We start from the raw sequence: 19,344 nt of genomic DNA on the forward strand, positions 1-19,344 counted from the left end.
CAAGAGGCATTTTAAAAGTACAAAATAGTTCTGTGAAGGACTGCATTGAAAAAGAAAAGGTTAGAAAACCAAGTGGCTCCTCCAAACCCAGCAGAGCACCACAGGTAGACTAAACAGGACTAAAGGGTACAAAGCCAGCTCTCAATCCCTCTGACAGTCTCGGATCCATGAGACAGTGTTGGTCTAAACCAGATTCTTCTCTAACCACGTACATCTTAACCTCTCTCACCTACAAATATAATATTTAGTCGACTGTCATCACACCAAAACATTTACTTTTACACCGTTCCCATCTGCAGATACACTGTTATGCAACCAGTTAATTGTATTTAGTTACCACCATGCTTCTATTACATAATCTTGCCCTCCTTGTCAATAATTCACAAAGATACAGTGAGTTCACAGAATTCAGTCCTGGCTCACGCTTAGTCAGCTCACACACTGTGCAGCCTGAACAAATGCTAGTACAGCACTGGATACAGTTGTATTAGTCTACTGTCACAAAGTAAATTTAATCTAACAGTTTTCCAGGTGGAATTATGTGTTGAAATCGGTGCAACTGGATAACAAATCCTGCTTCTGGTTTCAGCAGATATTCCTGACATAGCTTTATAGAGAGGGGCATTGACAGTAGAGGATGGTGTGTGAGTTCATGTCCAGCAGGAGGAGTCATTTTCAGCCTGTAGCCACTCTCAACAGTTAAAGTCCCTTATGGCACAGATAAACACTACACTAACCAGACGGACACTGACAGACTGCATCACATTTTCCTGCCTGTAACACATTCCTCCGTTGGTGTTTCAGACTACACCCTTACAAAGGACACATGGTTAATTTCCAGAGTGGATAAAGCCTGAGAAACAATGGTGTTTCTGTCAAGCTCTCTATCGTAAAAGATTGAAGAAGCTGCTGCTTGACTCACCCCAACTTTGGAAGTCCCAGTGAAGCTCCAAATAAAAGTCTCCAAGCTGCAAAACGAGACAAAGAAATCACAATCACACGTAAAACTACACAAAGAGGAAAAGGCGGGAAAGGTGGAAGCAGTGCTATTCATGATATATAAACCACTATATATTTGTTAGTAGCTAAAAAGTGGGGTTTGCTTATTTATGTGCATGCAACAAAACAGTGAAAAACTAGACCAATTTAACAAACAATAAACAGGACATCTTTGCAGAATAGAACTCAAAATGGCATGCCAAAGCCTTTCTGATTACATGGACCAGAGTAAACATGAGCCTTTATGTCCATCCATAACAAATCACGCCTGACTGACACAACTCAATGCAGCCTAATTATCCTGTGAGGTACTAGAATGAGTTGAACTGATCCCATCAGCACCGCCGCTGGTGGTCTCAATCTGGCATTCGGTGATGATGTCAGGCTGGCGGGAGATCATCATTTCCCAGAGCTATATAATCTCTGAGAGACGATGACACAGAAAAATCTCCTCTCTGGCAATCTCTGCCTCATCACCCAGGAAAGTATCGCATCCTGTCATGTTAAATACAGGCTCGCCTGAGTGTCGAGCAACATGTACATACATCAAAATCTGGTGTTTACATTTAGACTGATGATGGGATTCTACTGAAAAAGGCCTACGCTACACTGACCTCTTTAAATGGAACCCACAGGGTTTTAGATAGTTGGCCTCTTTTGCTCTTGTTTTTGCAAATCTGCTTACTTGCTTCCTGATTCTCTTGCAGGGGGGCGGCGTTGCTGCATAGCTGACCTGGGAAGCTAAAATCGCCAGATGATGACGCCTACAAGTTTGGCCTCCGTAACATCATGTTAGGCAGACGCAAGAATACAGAAAGGCTCCTTGCAGATATACATATCGGTCTGGTCATGACTTAATGTTTACAGCATGTGTATGTGTGAGATTATGTCAGGCAAACAGCCACAACAAACCCTGAAGGATAATTCTGAACAGCACATCTGTTAGTAGTTACATGTTTACAGTGTGTGTGTGTGTGTGTGTGTGTGTGTGTGTGTGTGTGTGTGCACATGTGACCAGGAAGCCACAAAAGCACCGTGAGGTTTCATTTAGCCTTAAAGACCACGTCCTAGACTGCTGGTTGATAACGTGTGTGTCCGTTCCTTCTGGCTTCGCTTTGTTGCGATGACAGTAATTTGCGAATGACAAACTCGGCTCATGTCTGGGTGGGATGTTTGCATATGAGTGCATGTGTATTTTGTATCAGACCCTGTGTGTGTGGTGCTTTGCTGCATGCAAGAGACGGGAGGAGGAATGAAGAGGGGAAAGAGAGAGTAAAAGGGGACAACAAGATGGGAGCAGACTCTAGAAGAAGTAAGCAGATCTGATGAGCAGAAGACAAAAAGACATCAGGGGCAGCACTATTAGAGAGACCAGAGCAGGAAACTGAGTAAGGATTCCTTACTTCCTTCAGGGCTTTCAGCAGCTTGGGCCTCTTGTCCTCCACAGTCTCCCTGGACTGTTGCTTTAGCTTCCTCAGCAGCGCTGTGACTGAAAAATGCAGAGAAACAAAACAAGAAAGAGAAAGGAAGAGTGAAACAAAAAGCATCAACAATCAGGCTGCTTTTGGTTGCGTAGAAAACAGCAATGGCTGAAGAGCTTTTTCCACACATAAAATTATTATTAAAAAGTTTATTGGAGAAGTGTTTTGTTCCCACATTGGCTGTGAATTTCTTCAAACAACCTTTTGCTCAAAAACTAATTTCTCTACCACGTTGCTCTTGTTTTGGCAAACCGTCTCTACAGCACATGGCATGAAAGCCAGATTCTTCCTAATCATTATTAGTTGGCCCAGAAAAAAAAACTTTTCAAAATATGGGGGCTTCTTTGAAGCACTGAACCTTTCTTGCTTTTAGAGAGCTGCTCTCTTCCACAAGGAGCTTTTTGGAGAGCATCTGCTTTGTGAGTGTATTGCAGCAAGTCCTCACTCATTTCAAGGCTGCTTTTAAATGGATAAGAGTACATTGTCTGTAAATCACCACCACTGTCTTAGCGACTGACTCACTCATGCATATCCTGTAAACGATGAGACATGCTGAAGGCAAAGATCATGCAGTTTACACTAAGGATGGCCTTTGGCTCAGAGATATGCTGACTTCCTGGACCCAGATGGGACACTCCTATCAGCATCGCGCCAATCCCTGCACGTCGCCTGCAGGGATCAAAACGTTCCAGGAAGTTCAAAGGGAACAAGACTGGCAGATATGGTGCTGTCTGCTAATGAGCTGCGCCTTTACCCTCTATAATGACCTGGGGGAGAGACATATTCACAGGAGACTTTTAACCATGACGGGCCAGATTACCAAGCATTCACAGCTCTTTAGCCCGTTAGCTGCAGGAGATTTTCTTGTTTATGAAAAAGAAAACAGGCTGAAAGAAAAGGGATCCACACCCAGCTAGTAAACATTTATTTAAATGTTCTTTGCTGTTCATAAGACGAGTGGAAGCATCAGTTACTCACTGACATAATTGTGGTGCCCTGATGAAGCTAGGAGGGGATCAAATGACGACATGATTGTGCCACTTACAAACTAACGGAAACAGTAATAAAAAATAAAAAAGAAGAAACGGTTTGGCTTGTGACTCGCACACTACACTACATTTCAATAGGGCTAAAAGCAATAGTGGACATGTGGTACGATCATTAGCTCAACTAGCTCCTGTGCTTCATGTGGTGAGTCAACATACACAAACATGTTGTTCATATTGTCTTACTGCTGCTCCCGATGAGGCACCACAGAGTGGGCGGAGGGCTCCATGATAAAATGAGGCCAAATGAGAGCACAGGCAGGCAGGCAGGCAGTCAGGCAGGCGCACGCACACGCACACACACACACACACACACACACACACACACGAGGACACAGACACACAAGTACAGGATGAGGCTGTCTTTGTGGCCCTGGCTGCCTAATGAGTGTGGACAAGCGCTGGATGGGACTCCTCCTGATCCTCACCGCCTCTCAGCGGGACAAGGGAAGGACTACAGTCTCACCATCTGCCCACAGACCACCCAACCAACACAGGGCGAGAAACCAATGCGGACCGCTTTAACACTAACCCAAACTGACTCTCCATAGTGGCGCTAATTCACCCAGATACTGATTAGGGCACTTTCCTGGCATTAATTAGATGAGTGATCTCAGTAATTTCACCTCCACACATTGATGAAAAGGGACAAGTTCGCATTTATATCACCACAAACTGCTACTATTTACCAATTAGGCCTCGGACCTGACTGGACGACTGCTGCTGGCAGGTCTCCAGGAATATGAGAACAGTCAATATTGATACAGGTACGCTGCGAGCCACTGTGTGGTGGAGCAAAGCAGGCAGGCTATCTGAATATAGTTTTAAATGTTCAAACTTACTGAGGCACGGTCGATTAATTTTACAAGACAGCTGAAAAGACTCATAACGGCCAAGTTAACTAAAGATAACACATACAGGGTGGAAACTGTTAATGGCTGATCAGAAATTACAAGCTGCTTTCAGATAAGCATAAGTGTAGTGGGGAGAAGGAAAATAATTTAGTTAAGCTTGAGGAATGAGGATCTGGCCTGTTCAGGCATCATCATTATAACAAATGACTGATGTCAGCTACTATCCTTTAACACAGAGCACAACTTGATTTAATATTTGGTTTTTGTCTTCTGGTCAGAAGTGTTTCTGTGTGTGTGTTCACTTTACTATGAAACCTACAGTATTTGACTGTAGGTCTAATACTAGAAACATAGAGGACTTAAATTGTTGGCTGTTTACTAGCCAAACTGGCTAAAAGTAGACAAACTGATGAGACATGTACAAATCTACTGTGTTGGTCAATGGGTGTGATGATGATTTCCCACAGTATAATGTCCCACCTGGCCTAACCTCAATGCCCTTCCAGAAAAAAAAAAAAAAGGAAAATTAAATATTGGAAATCATATCAGAGCCATGCTTCTCCTCCATGGTCTTTGAAGTGACAATTTCTTCAACTACAGACCAAACAGATGATTAGCCAAAAGCTTCCTTTTTGATACTTTACAGAGTTAGCACATTGTTCAAAAAAAACGGCTAAACATGTCAATCAGAGACTTCTGACCTATTTTTATCACTTGATCTTGTAAATGTATAATATGGTCCAACGTGCTTTAAATTGAGAGTAAGGCAAGAAACACTGAAAGCAAAGCAAGCAGTTTCCCAGCTAATAAACACTGACTGTGGCAATTTCCGCTCCTGATGCTGACAACACAGCTGTTTGTGGAAGGCAACTGAGGACAGAAATAGCTCTTATTAAACAAAACACATGACAAAATCTATTTCTGAGCCACATTTTTCCTCCTTGTTCAAATGGAAAGTGACAACATCAATGGAAATGAGTAATTTTCTAAAAATAAAAACAACAAGAGCGCAGAGTTGTGAATTTTTAAATTAATCTCATTCAAAAAAAGTTTGCTTAGAAAAATGTATCTAACAATACCTACGGAGAACTACTGAAATGCAGACGCCTATATAACTAGGTCAAGATTATGTTACCAGTTTTGAACACTTTCTAAGCCGGGCCATTTGCCCTACTGTAAATCAAACAAACAAAGCTCTCTACTACCCACAGACTGACGCTGACTCAGCTCATACTGAATAACTGCTAGGCAGGTCTCTGCGAGGCTGCCTGTACAGGAGTCAACATTTATTGCACTGAATAGGTATAGTCACAGCAGTAGTTTCCTTAAGCACCTTTTGTCCTTTAATTTCATCATGGCAGCCAGAAAAACTTTTTGTATGGAGGGCCAAGTGTGCTGTGCAGACTCAGCCATTTGTAGCTGAGCTGTCACAACAGAGGCCCTGCTCTGTACTTTGGAGTGACATTAAAAGAGGCAAGAAGGTTTAAACAACTAGAGAGCTTATGCTTCAGTGCAACAGAAGCTGCAGCCCCCTCATGTCAGCTGATTCAGGTGATCAGCAGACTGACCTTTTGTACCTGTCTGCCAGCAGGTCGAGCCTGTACCCGTCTAGTAATGTCCTGAATCAGCAGACAAATACAGCCCTGACCACTAAGCTCTCTGGCCTACAAACTCCTCTTCCTGGCTCAGATCCAGGAGAAGCAGGTATAGTCCTGGGCTCTTTCGCAGAATGCCATTCAATAAAAGTCTTTGAATCACTCTTTGTCTGGTCCCTCACCTGGCGCACTTTTGCCCTATAGTGTCCAGAACGAAAGCTGCTATGACGATGAAAAGAATAACTTTAAAAAGAGAGCGTTTAGCTGATTGTCATCCCTGCAATTAACAATTAACTTTCATGCTCATAATTTTATAACTTTTTACTTAAACTCTATAATCATATCTATATATACATACATAACTTCATTTAGAGATTTTCTGTAGTTTCCAGAATGTTTTTAACAGTATTCACACACCAGGCACAAACCTGCTGCTTTCTGCATACTGTCCAAGGTTTTCCAAAAGGGAAAAAATGAGCGCACAACATGTTATGAAGCCGAATGACACAGTGGTCTGCACAAGCTAGACGAGGTGAGGACCCGTCAGTGGCAGAGAAAAATGGTGTCACTGAGTTCATTAGAGGCTCCAGTCAATATAGACACTTATAAACCTGGTAGTGGCATTGGGGAGTTAATTAGAGGATGCAGTCAATGGAGACACTTAAAGCTTCCTCCCTGTATGAGTGCTCAGTGTTGGTGCCAAGTGGCAGCGGCTGCACTATTATGTCCTAACTCTTTAATTTGTGTTTAAGAAAGTCTGACACCATTCTGCCTGCCGTCATTGTAGGTGTGTTTGTCTCAATGTAATATTGTTGCATCAATATCTAACCAGTCATCTGCAGACATCACTGTTTTTGTTACTTTGACCTCTCTTATTGCCTTTATTTAACCTACACCTTAAATATAGTGCTCCAACGCCATGTACCTGTGATATGCCAAAATTAGTTCACAACACTGGCCCTTCAACATCTCAGTCGGGCCGGGGTTTTGTTTACTGTCATAATTCAGTTTGACACATTCTTATTTAGTATCTCACCACTGCTACAGAGCACCACTATGCAGAACGAAACCTTAGGCCTTCCTGTCCCAAGAACCAGCATACCAAGAGCTTTAAAAAGATAAATGCACCTATCAAAAAAACTACAAGGGTAAAAGGGAAAGTGCATCCAGTATCTATAAGAACTAACTAACTGATTAGTTTCACTTACATGTCAGTGGTATTTTGGTTACTAGTAAGAGTGAGTCAATTTGGAATGAAAATATAATTCTTAAAAAATATTAAAAACATTTTAAACTCAAGGTCTGAGCCACTGTGAACCGTGGGTAGAAAATGGGTAAGGCAGGGGCTTGAGCATAATCAGCCTATGAGGAGAGAGCGAAACATCTAATGAATTGCCTTTCATCGCAGCACAAAAGCCAGAGGGCCTTGAGGAATGTCCCCTCTTTCCGAGCGACAAAGGAGGCAGGCAGGCGTCATGGCCTCACTTGGAGGCAGCAGCGTGGAAGAATGTGCAGAGGCAACTGTTGATTTTCATCTGCTGATCGCACCTTCTCTCTACCACGTCAATGTTTTCACACAGAAAAACCCAAACTGAAACCCCATTGAAGCCACATTGATTTCTGTAAATAGTCTCACTGACCACCATCCTCTCTGTATATGGCAGTGGGGCTGGAAATATGTGTCAGTGTACTACAAACAGATACTTACTCATCTGTCTGTCTCCATAGCTAATGGCCTCAGCAAGGGGGCTCCATCCCTGAGCGTTCTTCACCTTCACTGGTGCATTGTGGGCCAGCAGCAGGTGGGCACACTCTGTTAAGAGGAACAAGAAGATGGTCAGATAGGTACTTGAATTATAACAACTTTATTTAAATGATAAGTTTAACTAATAGCCATAAACAATATGCAAACAAAAAGACCAGCAGCACGAACGACACAAGAGAGGAAAGAGAAACATAAATGTGTGTATTTCAAACAGGTTAGGTGCTCCCATAACAAAAGATCTAGATTTTTTGGAATAAGCACAGGTTTGCTCTGGGATGGAGGGTTGCATGTAGGCTCATGCGGAGTTAAAACCTGGAATATCTCTGCAGTCAACTTATGTGTACTTTAAAAAGAGATCTGCAAACCTGTAAAAGGCAGTTCTGCTACAAACTGGCAACCAGTGAAGCTTCATCTGAAGCGACTTTTTGCTCTGACCACCTATTAAAAATCCAGACTGCTGCTTTCTGCTGAAACAGGAGGTACGGGAGACACTTTTAATGGTGAGGTGATACATTGATAAATGCAGCACCATTACTTTTGACTCCGCACCTAAACCTAAAAAGCGAGACGAATTCTATGTAGGAAATTGGTTTTCTTTTAACTAGAGAGACAAAAATATACAAAGAGAAACAGATGCAAAGAAGAAGTGGTGACGTATTTAGCAAAAATGGCATAAAGAACAAACCCAAATAGGTGAATAAGCTCTAATGACTTCGTTTATAGTCTTTCTGATGTCCTGATGATACACATTAACAGCACATCAATACAAATTGTTAAGATATCGAGGAAAGAAAACTGTCTGTTTGACATTTTAAAAACAAAAGATTTACTACATCCTGACATGACTAATAACTTGAGAATTAACTTAACATTCACCCACAAGCTCTTGTCATCACCTTTGATGTTGCTATAGTAACATTTACACACATTTAATTCATACCCAGAGCCCCCCATCAAACAGACAAATAAAAGCCCAAGAAACTAATTTTAACTTCATGCCAACACTGTGCCCAGCTCTAATTTGAACTCATTTCCAAGAGAGGAAGCAACGTCACACCTTTACTGGCTTTCCTTGTTCTTCTGTGCTACACGTCCCTGCACAAAGGCTCATGCATGCTCACAAAATGATCAGTAAATTTTGATAAACAAATCAATTTTCCTTGAATGCTATAAACATGTGTATTACAAAACTGAAGATGTTTGCTGCAGCATAGAATCAATGATTTAATGTAACTAGAAATACTGGCTTGTAGTTGTCGGCCTTGTTGAGTGATTTGTTGGCGAAATGGTTAAAGTTATCACTATATTGACATGTATGATTTGTCTTCACTATTTTTACAGAGGACTGATAGAGAGCTTCGCCACATGGTGCAACCTGAAGCTCAATATCAGCTAAACTAATGAGCTTGTGGTGGACCACCAGAGGAACAGGAGGTTTGTCCACGCTGTCCTGGTTGTCATCCAGAGAGAGGAAGTGAAGAGGTTGGACTCATACAAGTACCTCAGGGTTCAAACTATTAAAAACTGGACTGGACTCACAACACTGACGCACTTTTAAGGAAGTTACGGAGGCTGTGTATCTATTAGTGAGTCAACATGGCCAAAAACATGTTTTCACTGTGACCTCACATCAACCTTGGCCTTTGACTTTTGACCCCTAAACTCTAATCAGTTCATCCTTGAGTCCAAGTGGACCTTGAAGAAATCCCCTCAAGGCGTTCCTGTAAAATCTCGTTCGCGAGAATGGGACGTACGGACAACCCGAAAACATAATGCCTCCGGACACGTCTGTCGTCGGAGTGGAAGCATAAAAATAATCCTGGTTTTATAGAGGGACAGATTGTGTGTAGGATTGAGATGACAGCTGACCCATTAACCAAAGAGCCATATGGGGCCTAGAGTTACACAAGACTCAGCATCCCATTTAAAATCCATATTGCTATAAAATGAGGAAGGATTCTCAGGAAGAAAATGTCAAACTTTGCAAAAATCATCCCCTGGCTGGTACAGTGCAGAGTAACCCTCCAAGCTGTGCTTGTATTCCAACAATGGGAAAACAGCCAAAGAGCCTCATCCCATTTCTATGGCAAGATCAGCAGTAAGTGCAGTACAAAATCCCTTCACTCTCTGGGCAGTGTGTCAACAAACTACAGCTCGCCAAAAATGAAGCCTGTTGTTCTGGCTCAGCTGTCAGTTTTGTCGTGACATCATTCATTATAATGCTGGTGACTGTCTGTGCAGCTCTGTCTCAGCACTGGGCAGGAGCAGTCACAGTCCTGTGAGCAGCAAACCACTCAAATGCAAAGCAGAGGCTAACTGTTAACAGTCTGCTGCTGAGTGGATATGTAGGGCTTTCACTTGATGGGGCAGGAACTTGGGCTTTATTACAGCTCTTTCACCAGCCTTTTCCATTTAGACTGACAAAAGCTGAACAGAAGCTCTCAATACATCCTCTTTCACTGTAAACCTTTGAGTCATCCCTATTAGTCATATGGACAAATTCAAACGGGTTAGTGCCATCAAGTTCAGACTTGTTCCCCTGCTAAACATCAGTATGAAAGCAATTAAAAATCTTGCCTCAAATAGCATACTCACATTGCCAACCTGGAGCGCACAATCAGAAGTAACAACTTCTGCCTTTTGAAAAGAGAGCAACTCATAGCAACATTGTCACATAGTCTAAAATACCACATCACCCCTCTGATCTACATACTCACTATGTTTTATTCATGAGAAAGAGGCCAGGGCCTCATAAATTCTTTATGACAGAGAGGAATACATTTTTGAAACTATTTCTAATTAAAACACATTATCCACATAACAAAGAGGAAGGTGGCTATCCCATGAGAATAGTTGCAGGAGAAATAAAAAGCCGGGTTGTGACAGCACCTTTGGGCTATTTTTTTTTTTTTTTTTTTACAAAAACAATTATAAGCAACACCACTGCTGTAATGTACAGCTTGCTAGAAGTGGAAGCATGGCAGAGAAAATCAAAATGAACAAAGACAGGCCGATGGAAAGTCATTGTGTTCACACTGGGGGAGAAGCTGAGGTTCAAAGACTTGGCTCATGACTAATCTGAATTTGTTTCCTTATGAAATTTCTGACCAATTCTGCTCAACATGATCTGCATGTTAAGTGCTGCATACTGTCCAAATGGTGACCACTTCAGAAAGATTGGCTAATACAGGCCACATTGCACACTTTAATTAAGTAAAAGAAGCTGTGTTGGCACCAGAAAGGATGAATGTAACTGCAGAGTGCCTCACAAAGAGCCTTACATCAGCAAACAAAAAAAGCAAACCTCTGTGTTTATGCATTAGCCTCATGTACAAGGAGAAAACTGTCAGGCTTTGGCGATTATACTAAAAATATATAGCTAGCCATAGTATGTGGGCGTTAAAGATCTGTCTTGGATTTTCAGTTTCAACTTTTTTGTATAGTGTGGAACATTTAGGACGATCTATTGGCAGAAATGGAATATAATATTCATACTTCTCATTAGTGTATAATCACCTGAAAATTAGATTAATTATGTTTTTGTGGCCTTTTTATCTAAAGATGCCATGGCAAAGAACAGCAGCAAATCCTATTATTTGAGAAGCTAAAAACCACAGAATGTTTAATCAATTATTAAATTGGTTGCTGATTGCGGTGTCCCTGTGGGCTAGGAGTTATGGTACCAACCAGGAATTGCAACCTGGTTTGTGTCCAGGTGGTGCTGTGCTGCTAGTCATTCCCTGTCTCTCCATCCCTTTATTTCCTGTCATCTCTCCATTGTCAGCTAACCAAAAAAGGGATACAGTTTTTAAAAATGCTGTTTTCTGTCTATCAACCAATTGATAAATAGAGTTGTTTCAGCTCTGTACCATAGAATACAGTTGTAATATAATGCAATATAAATATGGTTCTTTTGAGTCAGTCTTTTCTTTGTGCTTCCCTTTTAGGAAGCTGGGAAAGAATAATCAAACAACTGCAGGTCATTCATTTGAATCAAATCAAAAAGAGCTCTCTGGATACATTAACATTTAGCCTATAACTCATTAGCCGTGGTTTGCGGTCTGATTCGATACACAGTCGTGAAAGTATAGATAAAAGGAAGTCTCCCTGCAGCTTTCTGGGTTGATTGCATGTGCAGCAGCTGTACGGAGGTCCTGCTCGAGTCACATCCAACTCTAACAGAGGAATGAGGGAGGCAGGGCCGGATGGAGAAATAAAGTGCTAATCTAATGCTTCACTACGTGCATTGGCTACAGATGGGGCAGTTGTTAAGAGGCTCTGCGGGCTGTTAAAATCCCCCCACCATCACCACCCATTCAGATCCAGGCTGAGTACATCTATAAAATGGCTTTTTTGCTCACTTCCCCACCATCGATCACACACTCAGCAAACCGAATCAAACAGGAGCTGAAGGAAGACATTGTTGCAGTCTCCGAGGCAAAACTGAGGCTCTTTCACCTGGTTTACTTTGCAGATTGACCGAAACCAATACTGTGTCTTCTTCTTAATGAATGATGATGTTGATGTACATAATGAGACTAATATCATCTCTCGATTTAAGGGGCTGGTCTTTTTTTTAGTCGCAACCTGTTAAAATTAAAGACGACTGCCACATTGGCACCAAACACTCACTGGGTTGTTATCATGTACCTTTGTGTCCACTTCAAGTTCCCAGAGAACGCCTACGGGACACATTGCAAATAATGACTGAGATAGGGACCTGAAGTGTATTTATTGAATAGAAAAATCCACTGTAGTACATTCATTTACACCATTGATTTCAGAGTTGTTTTAATATTTACTAATGTGCACCACTCAAACTTAAGGAGGTCCCGTTGGGGACAATAAAAACAGCAGAAATAGATAAATGTTTCATTATAAATGATAATAATTAATTGTTAGGTGGTTAAATTTAAAAAATTTGAGATGACACTTGCATGAGCTCCACGCATACACACAAAATCAATCATAGACAGTCAATGTTGCCAATTTTGTAACTCTCCTGCAAGGTTAAGCACGACGGTCTAAACTACTGGCGACAAATTTAGTGACTTATTCAGACCATCGAGTAATTGCAGTCCATTGCAGTAACAAGGTCTCTCCCTCTCGTCTTGTGCTGTTCGTAGGCAGTCAGTAGGTGTGGCACTGTTGACCTCTCTCACTCGTTCTCTATGGTTCTTTGGGTTAGGATGTTCCTATTAGCCTATATTTAAACAGCAACTTTGAGCTTGTAAATATTTATATGGTTAGTTACCTAGTCCTACTTTTCGATTAGTAGATCAATTGATTAGTTAAAAACTATATTGAATATTTTGAAGCTAAAAATGCCAACATTTCTCTTGTTACAGCTTCTCTAATACTGAATTAATGTTAATTTTTTATTTGTGTTGTGGAGTGTTTGGTCAGAAACATTAGCTTGGGCTACGAGTAATTGTAATGGGTATTTTTGAGTATTTTCCAACATTTTATGTTTATGTACTAACGATTAACTGAGAAAATAATTGGCAGATTAATCAATGATGTAAATAACCTTTTAGTCGCAGCAGCTGTATACAATTCCCCTGAAGACTTTTGACAACCTTGAGAGAAAAAGTACCTGTAATAGCAACATGGACAGCTTGATAAATTTTTTCCTAAAGGACAAACTAAGTGTGGATAAAGAATCATGCCTTGATGTGCAGTGCCCAGTTCAACATGTGCACACTATAGTGCAGGCATATCTTTTTGGACAAATATTAATCTAACCTTGCACCTGAAGTTGTGTATTTAACGCTCCTTTCTTACTATTTCATTTCTTAGCAGTGGCAGAACCAAAAATATGCATTATGCTCTTTTTTTGGCTATTGGTAACAAAAATGTCTCTTCTTCTTATACAAGGTATTTTTCACAAAAGGGGAGCCTTGTCCTCTCCATCCCAACAGACCAGCCACACCCAGACTATGATATCATCCTGTAGCCTTCATCCTGTCTGGCCTGAGCGTCCCTGGAGGACAGGCTAGCAGCTCAGGCAAGAGATAGGCAACCTCATTTGCACAATCAATTCCATAGCGTCCCATTCGCCATTACACTCCGGCACTCCGCTTTCTGAATTACCAATAGGCAGTGGCAGGGCCTTCACTCCAACGGCAGGAATTGAGCTCTGCGAATGTGAAATCAATTGATACCCATGCTCAAATGACAGACACTAAACAAATGGGAATGTGCTTTACACGTAACCCTATGCTTGAAAAAAGGGGATTAATTTTTCAATAGCATGAAGTCTCCTTGTGAAGTCAAATGTAAGCATAGACTCACAAAGGGGCAGTGCATTAATATTTTATGCTCATGCTTTCAGTCCAGCTGAAAACTAAATCATGTAAAGGTTTATACAAAGCTGTGTTTTCTTTGTTCTGATTGTTTTTCTAGGATGCGTTACATAAATACACAACTTGTAAGTTTTTTTTACTTCCACTGTCCTTTGGGAAAATACACATTGCTTTAATATCTGTTTGAAACATGCCAAAAAAAACTGCATCATTTGGGGCCATTTTTTTCTCACCACTACTTCAAACTCAACTAAAAACTAGGATAACGACTAAGTAACCTCTTCAGCACAAGACGCACAAGAAGAAAACGAATAACAAAACACTGAACCCATTGAAAATGTTTTGTTATCTGAAATTATTATCCCCTTTGCCAGCTTAAAACTATTAGTCTCTGAGCCAGCGGTGGAACATCAATCAGAACAAGAGCCTGTAGCCACTGAGACGATCCTATTTCTTGCAGTGTCATCATTATCTAATCCCCACAGATTAAATGGTTCTAATATTCTCTATAAATGTAGTAAACAGAAGAGAAGACATGTGCATAACAATAGAAAGAAAACAGTTTGCTTGCTCAATCCGGTTTTTCACCAGGCAAAGATCCATAAACACAACCTCTTTATTCATGCATGAGCATCTTGCCGTCTGGGATTTGTGTGGTGATCTGTGACAAATGTCAGGTGGTGCTTAGCCAAACAAATGCTCACACAAAGACTGGAAAATAAACTTAAAAACACACACAAATAAATGGAAACACAAACAAAAGACATACATACCCGCTGAGGGATTCATTTATAAAGCCACAGAGACAGAGAAACAAAAATAAAGGCACATGGACGTGCATCTTTAAATATTACTCACCTTTTTGCCCCATCATGACAGCGAGATGTAACGGTGTGTTTCCTATAGGATGAGAAAAAAAACTGAATTTATCTTTGGCTTTGATAAGCACAATAAGAGAGTCTGTGACAAGCACCATGCCTCTAGGACTGTCACACTCAGGGTCAATTAAATGTTTAAATTGGGAGGCAGAATCCACTAAATTCCAAATGATATGGTAAGTATATGCCTATTGTGTGTCCTCCTACCATGACAGGCAATATTATAGTCTATTAACCTACTTCAGCCCTGAAATAAGCTGCACTTAACAGACATGGACATGGCTTGTTAACAGACACAGAGTAAATACTGAATGGTGAAATAACATTTGAGTCAGGTGTGGAAAAGCACAGGTTTTCTTCCCAAGGATGTGAAATGTGCCTCATAAGCATTGGAAAATCCCTCAAGAGGAAGCCAAAGTGCCCCGTCAGCTCCCTCAAGCTTCACTTCCAGGGGAAGAGCGGTGGGCAAGCATCCAGAGCAAAAGAGGGCTCGTCTTGTAGAAGCCCTGGATCAGCTATAGCAGTCCCACTGGATGTTGTGATAAACTAAATAGGTAGGGCAGTGGCACAACTAAGATTATTTTCTGTTGCAGGCCTGTAGTTATAGACAGCAACAACCACGTCTGGAGATCAAATGTCCTTGGGTAAGACAATGAACCCTTATACCTGCTCAGCTACTGTCAACAGCACTGAAACGACCCGTGCACCTGATTCACAAAATACTTCCTCACTCATCACTTCTCCCGCCATGGAGATACTTTCAGTTTTTCTCGTCTGAAGTTTGGAGATATCCATCTTGGAGATCTTGGAGATTTCATAATCCAGATCTTACTGTTAACAGTTGTCATTGGGACTTTTTTCTTCCATAAAACTTATGACAAACGTAGTGCTGGAATGATTAGTCAATTAACTGATTACACTACTCATCAATTTTGAGAATGAATAAACCACTGTAAGTCATTCATCAATGATAAACTTGAAAAAATGAATGGTTCCAGCTCTTTGTGAGGGCTTTTCACTGTTAATATAATTGAAAATGGAATATAGTTAGACAGACAAGACTTAATTTCTCATTATTCTATTGAGATTGATTAATTGTTAACTACAACCCTATTAGACAGGACAGCTGAAAACACCGGAGCATAACTTACACAGCTACACCGGTTCACGTATAACCATTAACTGCACTGTACATTAGACTTGCTGTACATGGCTAATGTTAGGCCCAATGGGAAGATCAATAATAAAGCTTTATTTCCTCCTTCTTATCCTACTGACTGTTAATCAACACTGACTGCTGATATTAATGACATTACGTGACAGCCGGTATCCAGTGGAAACTAAACTAATGTGAGTAAACACACTGACTGCTGCCACTGAGCCATACCAACCCTCAACATGACAGGCACAAAGAAAAGAAAAAAACCTTTTGAAAAATACAGGCTCAAGTTCCAAAACAACACCAGAGGCTAAATGCCCCGTCCTGACACCTCGTTACACCGTGTCAGGGCTTTGATTTGAAGAAGAACCACATTCCAGTGCTGACACTGAGCACAAGCACACAGCCATCTTTTGTCCCTGCACGTGAACCGGAACAAACTAATCTCATCCTTTTTTGTCAGTTCATGGGAGGGTTTTTCTTTGGAAATTGTGGCGTTATCTGAGCAGACTTTGCCCTGCAGAAGAGGTGCTCCCAAAGAATTCCTGAACACCTACTCTCCCTTGGCTGTGGACCAACTTCTAATAAGCAATTAACCAAAGAGTTGGCTTATCTGAGAAGGTTTTTTTTTTTTGTTACTAGTTCTTATTATTGTGAATTTCAATACACACTGTTTTGTAAACTTGGATGGATGTGAAACTATAAGGCAGTGGATTCAAACTATTCCTCATTTTAAAGGGATGAGTTGTCCAGGGCCTTGGTAGGGAGAAGCCTCGCCTACTTCCAGTGCTGCTGGAGACTAATGGGCCTATTGGCTACAACTAAGCCGCACTGGACCTTGAAACTGGTAGATCATGATGGGTTTCTAGGATCCTGCCTTCAGGGCTAAGAGAAAGGGGCGGCTGGTAGACTCACCATGGACGTCTTTCTGGGCGATATTCTGTGTCCGTATGAGTGAAGACAGGCGTCGGACATCTCCTTTAAACACACACTCATGCACCGGAAAGTCCTGCCCGGTTCGGATAATGGGGTTTTTGTTATTATCATCGATGACATCGGATGTGGACAGTGTGTTGGTGTTAGCATTAATCTGCGACTGTTGGTTCTGCTGTGTGGATGAGGACTTGATTAACTTGTGGTTGCTGAAGATTTTACTCGCTCTGCTCTTGTTGCTCGTCTTGGAGGCGGTGAACGTCCCGGTTGCTGCCTCCTCGTCCGGCTCCAGTAAATCCTCGTCCTTGCTCGGCCTCTGATCCTTGCGCAGGGAGCGGATCTTCTCTCCGGTCATTTTCTAAACAGTCGACGCTAACGGAGCCGAGGGTGTCGTCGCTGACGATGACCCTCCGGGCGAACTGATGCGATTCGCCAGTTGGGAGTCTTCACGTAAACACTGTAAATTGTACAACATGAAAACACTTACTCCGCCGCCGGACGGGCAAATAAAAACACCGTTGGTTCGGAGACGAAGAAGTAGAAGCTTCCGTTCACCGGTTCACTATTAAAACAAACAGTTCGCTCTCCTCCTTTCGCCCAAAACTGTCGCTGGTTGCTGCACAACATAAGCGGCTCCAGTTGACTAGTACGAGAGATTCGGCGGAATGTCTTCCGCTTCGAAGTATCGCGAGAGTTCAAGAAAGGTTACTAACGGTCACTTGCTAATCCCTTCAATCATCCACACTTATAAATATATGTTATATTCTTTGAATATACAGTACAAAATAGTGGAAAAATAACGCAGTAAAGGCATATTTACTCATGTACTGTACTTAATAATCTGAGTTACACATTTGACAGCTATAGCAACCAGAAAGTTACTTTTCTGGTCATTATTTTACTTATTGATCATTTCATAAGGTATTATATAGATATTATTCCACCCAATAGTATATAAAAACAGACACATTTAGATCCGCCTCAGACAGTTGCGCTGCAACAACAACAACAATAATAATAATAATAATAATAATAATAATAATAATAATACATTTGGCCCCTTTCTGAGGGCAATAATATATTTTTACTTAAGTACAATTATAGTGCAGGAATTTTACTTGTAGTTTTCACATTGTGGTATTGGTACTTTTATTAGCATTTTTTAAAAGGATCTATACACTTCTTCCACTACTGATTGTTAATAAACAGGCTATGGGTTGGCAATGGTGGAAGAAGTTTTGCTTCACTAAAAGTACATAAATATCATCAATTAAAGTACTTGTTATGCAGAAAATGCCTCTGTGTTATTACAGATAATGTTATTGAATTGTCAATGCTACCTACGGATTAATGTTAGTAACATTTCATTGTTGTAATTGAATGAGGTGCAGCTTATTTAAACTGTTCTATATTCTGGGGTTAGAGTTCATATTCTAATCATTCACTTAAATTAAAGTTCAAATATCACACTGTAGAAGTACTCCATTACCAAAAAAATTCCTAGATATATAACAGAACTTAAATAAAAGTGCATTCATCCAAATGTAAGTATCAAAATGTGAATTCCAGTTGTAGGATAAATGTTAAAAGTAAAAAGTGTGTAAAAAGGTACAAAATTTAGAACATTTCCCTCTGAAAAGTAAAGTAACATAAAATGAAAATACTCAAGTGAATAAGTATTTACTCAAGTAACTTATAAGTACATTACTTGAATAAATACTTATGAGTTATTTTCCATCACTGTTAACAGTATACTTCATTGTAAGGTACCTTACTTCTACCACTACTTCAACTACAACTACCAATGTCAAAGTCTTGTGTGTTTCAACCTCAACTTTATGAGCTGAAGCCTACTGACAATAAATATTATTATTATTATAGAATATTTTCCTCTCTCACGTTCACGTTTAAGAGCAGAACACTCAATACATTGTACCAGTGCCTGAAGAACATATAATAAAAGGACACAAGTTCAATTTACATTTTGTTTATAAAAATGTATCAAAGCTGACACAAGCAGCAGCCCCAGACACATAGAGGGATAATTATCAGTCCTCTAGTTGACTTTTTCTCCCTAACAACCCAATAACATGTCTACAATGGTTTTTTTTCTCATAGAAGAGTGATCTGCTGATACATTTATCACATTTGTATCATTTACACAACGTTTGCATTTGCTGATGTGTCCATGCTGTCAAAACTCTTTCTTGTTTTTCTGCTGCTCCTTTAATCATGCTCAATCCAGCACCTTTGTACAGTATACAATAGTATATAGCACCACAACAAATGCAGTGTATTACTCTGGCATTATCATTGTAGAGTGCATATT

General features: G+C 40.7%; 1 protein-coding gene across 1 annotated transcript in view; it reads right to left on the reverse strand.

Annotated features, from left to right (window-relative positions):
- Nucleotides 1-17,695, reverse strand: part of LOC127350732 (ankyrin repeat domain-containing protein 13C) — a 29,366-nt gene extending 11,671 nt beyond the window's left edge. Inside the window, exons 1-5 of the mRNA XM_051377620.1 lie at nucleotides 16,998-17,695; nucleotides 14,904-14,945; nucleotides 7,684-7,788; nucleotides 2,403-2,488; nucleotides 923-968 (exon numbers count right to left, since the gene is read on the reverse strand). Coding sequence (XP_051233580.1) covers nucleotides 923-968; nucleotides 2,403-2,488; nucleotides 7,684-7,788; nucleotides 14,904-14,945; nucleotides 16,998-17,370 — 652 coding nt within the window. The 5' untranslated portion in view covers nucleotides 17,371-17,695. The remainder of the gene's footprint in view (nucleotides 1-922; nucleotides 969-2,402; nucleotides 2,489-7,683; nucleotides 7,789-14,903; nucleotides 14,946-16,997) is intronic.
- Nucleotides 17,696-19,344: the final 1,649 nt, after the last annotated feature.

The sequence above is a fragment of the Dicentrarchus labrax genome, unplaced genomic scaffold (assembly GCF_905237075.1).
Source record: "Dicentrarchus labrax unplaced genomic scaffold, dlabrax2021, whole genome shotgun sequence".
NCBI classification, from domain to species: domain Eukaryota; kingdom Metazoa; phylum Chordata; class Actinopteri; family Moronidae; genus Dicentrarchus; species Dicentrarchus labrax.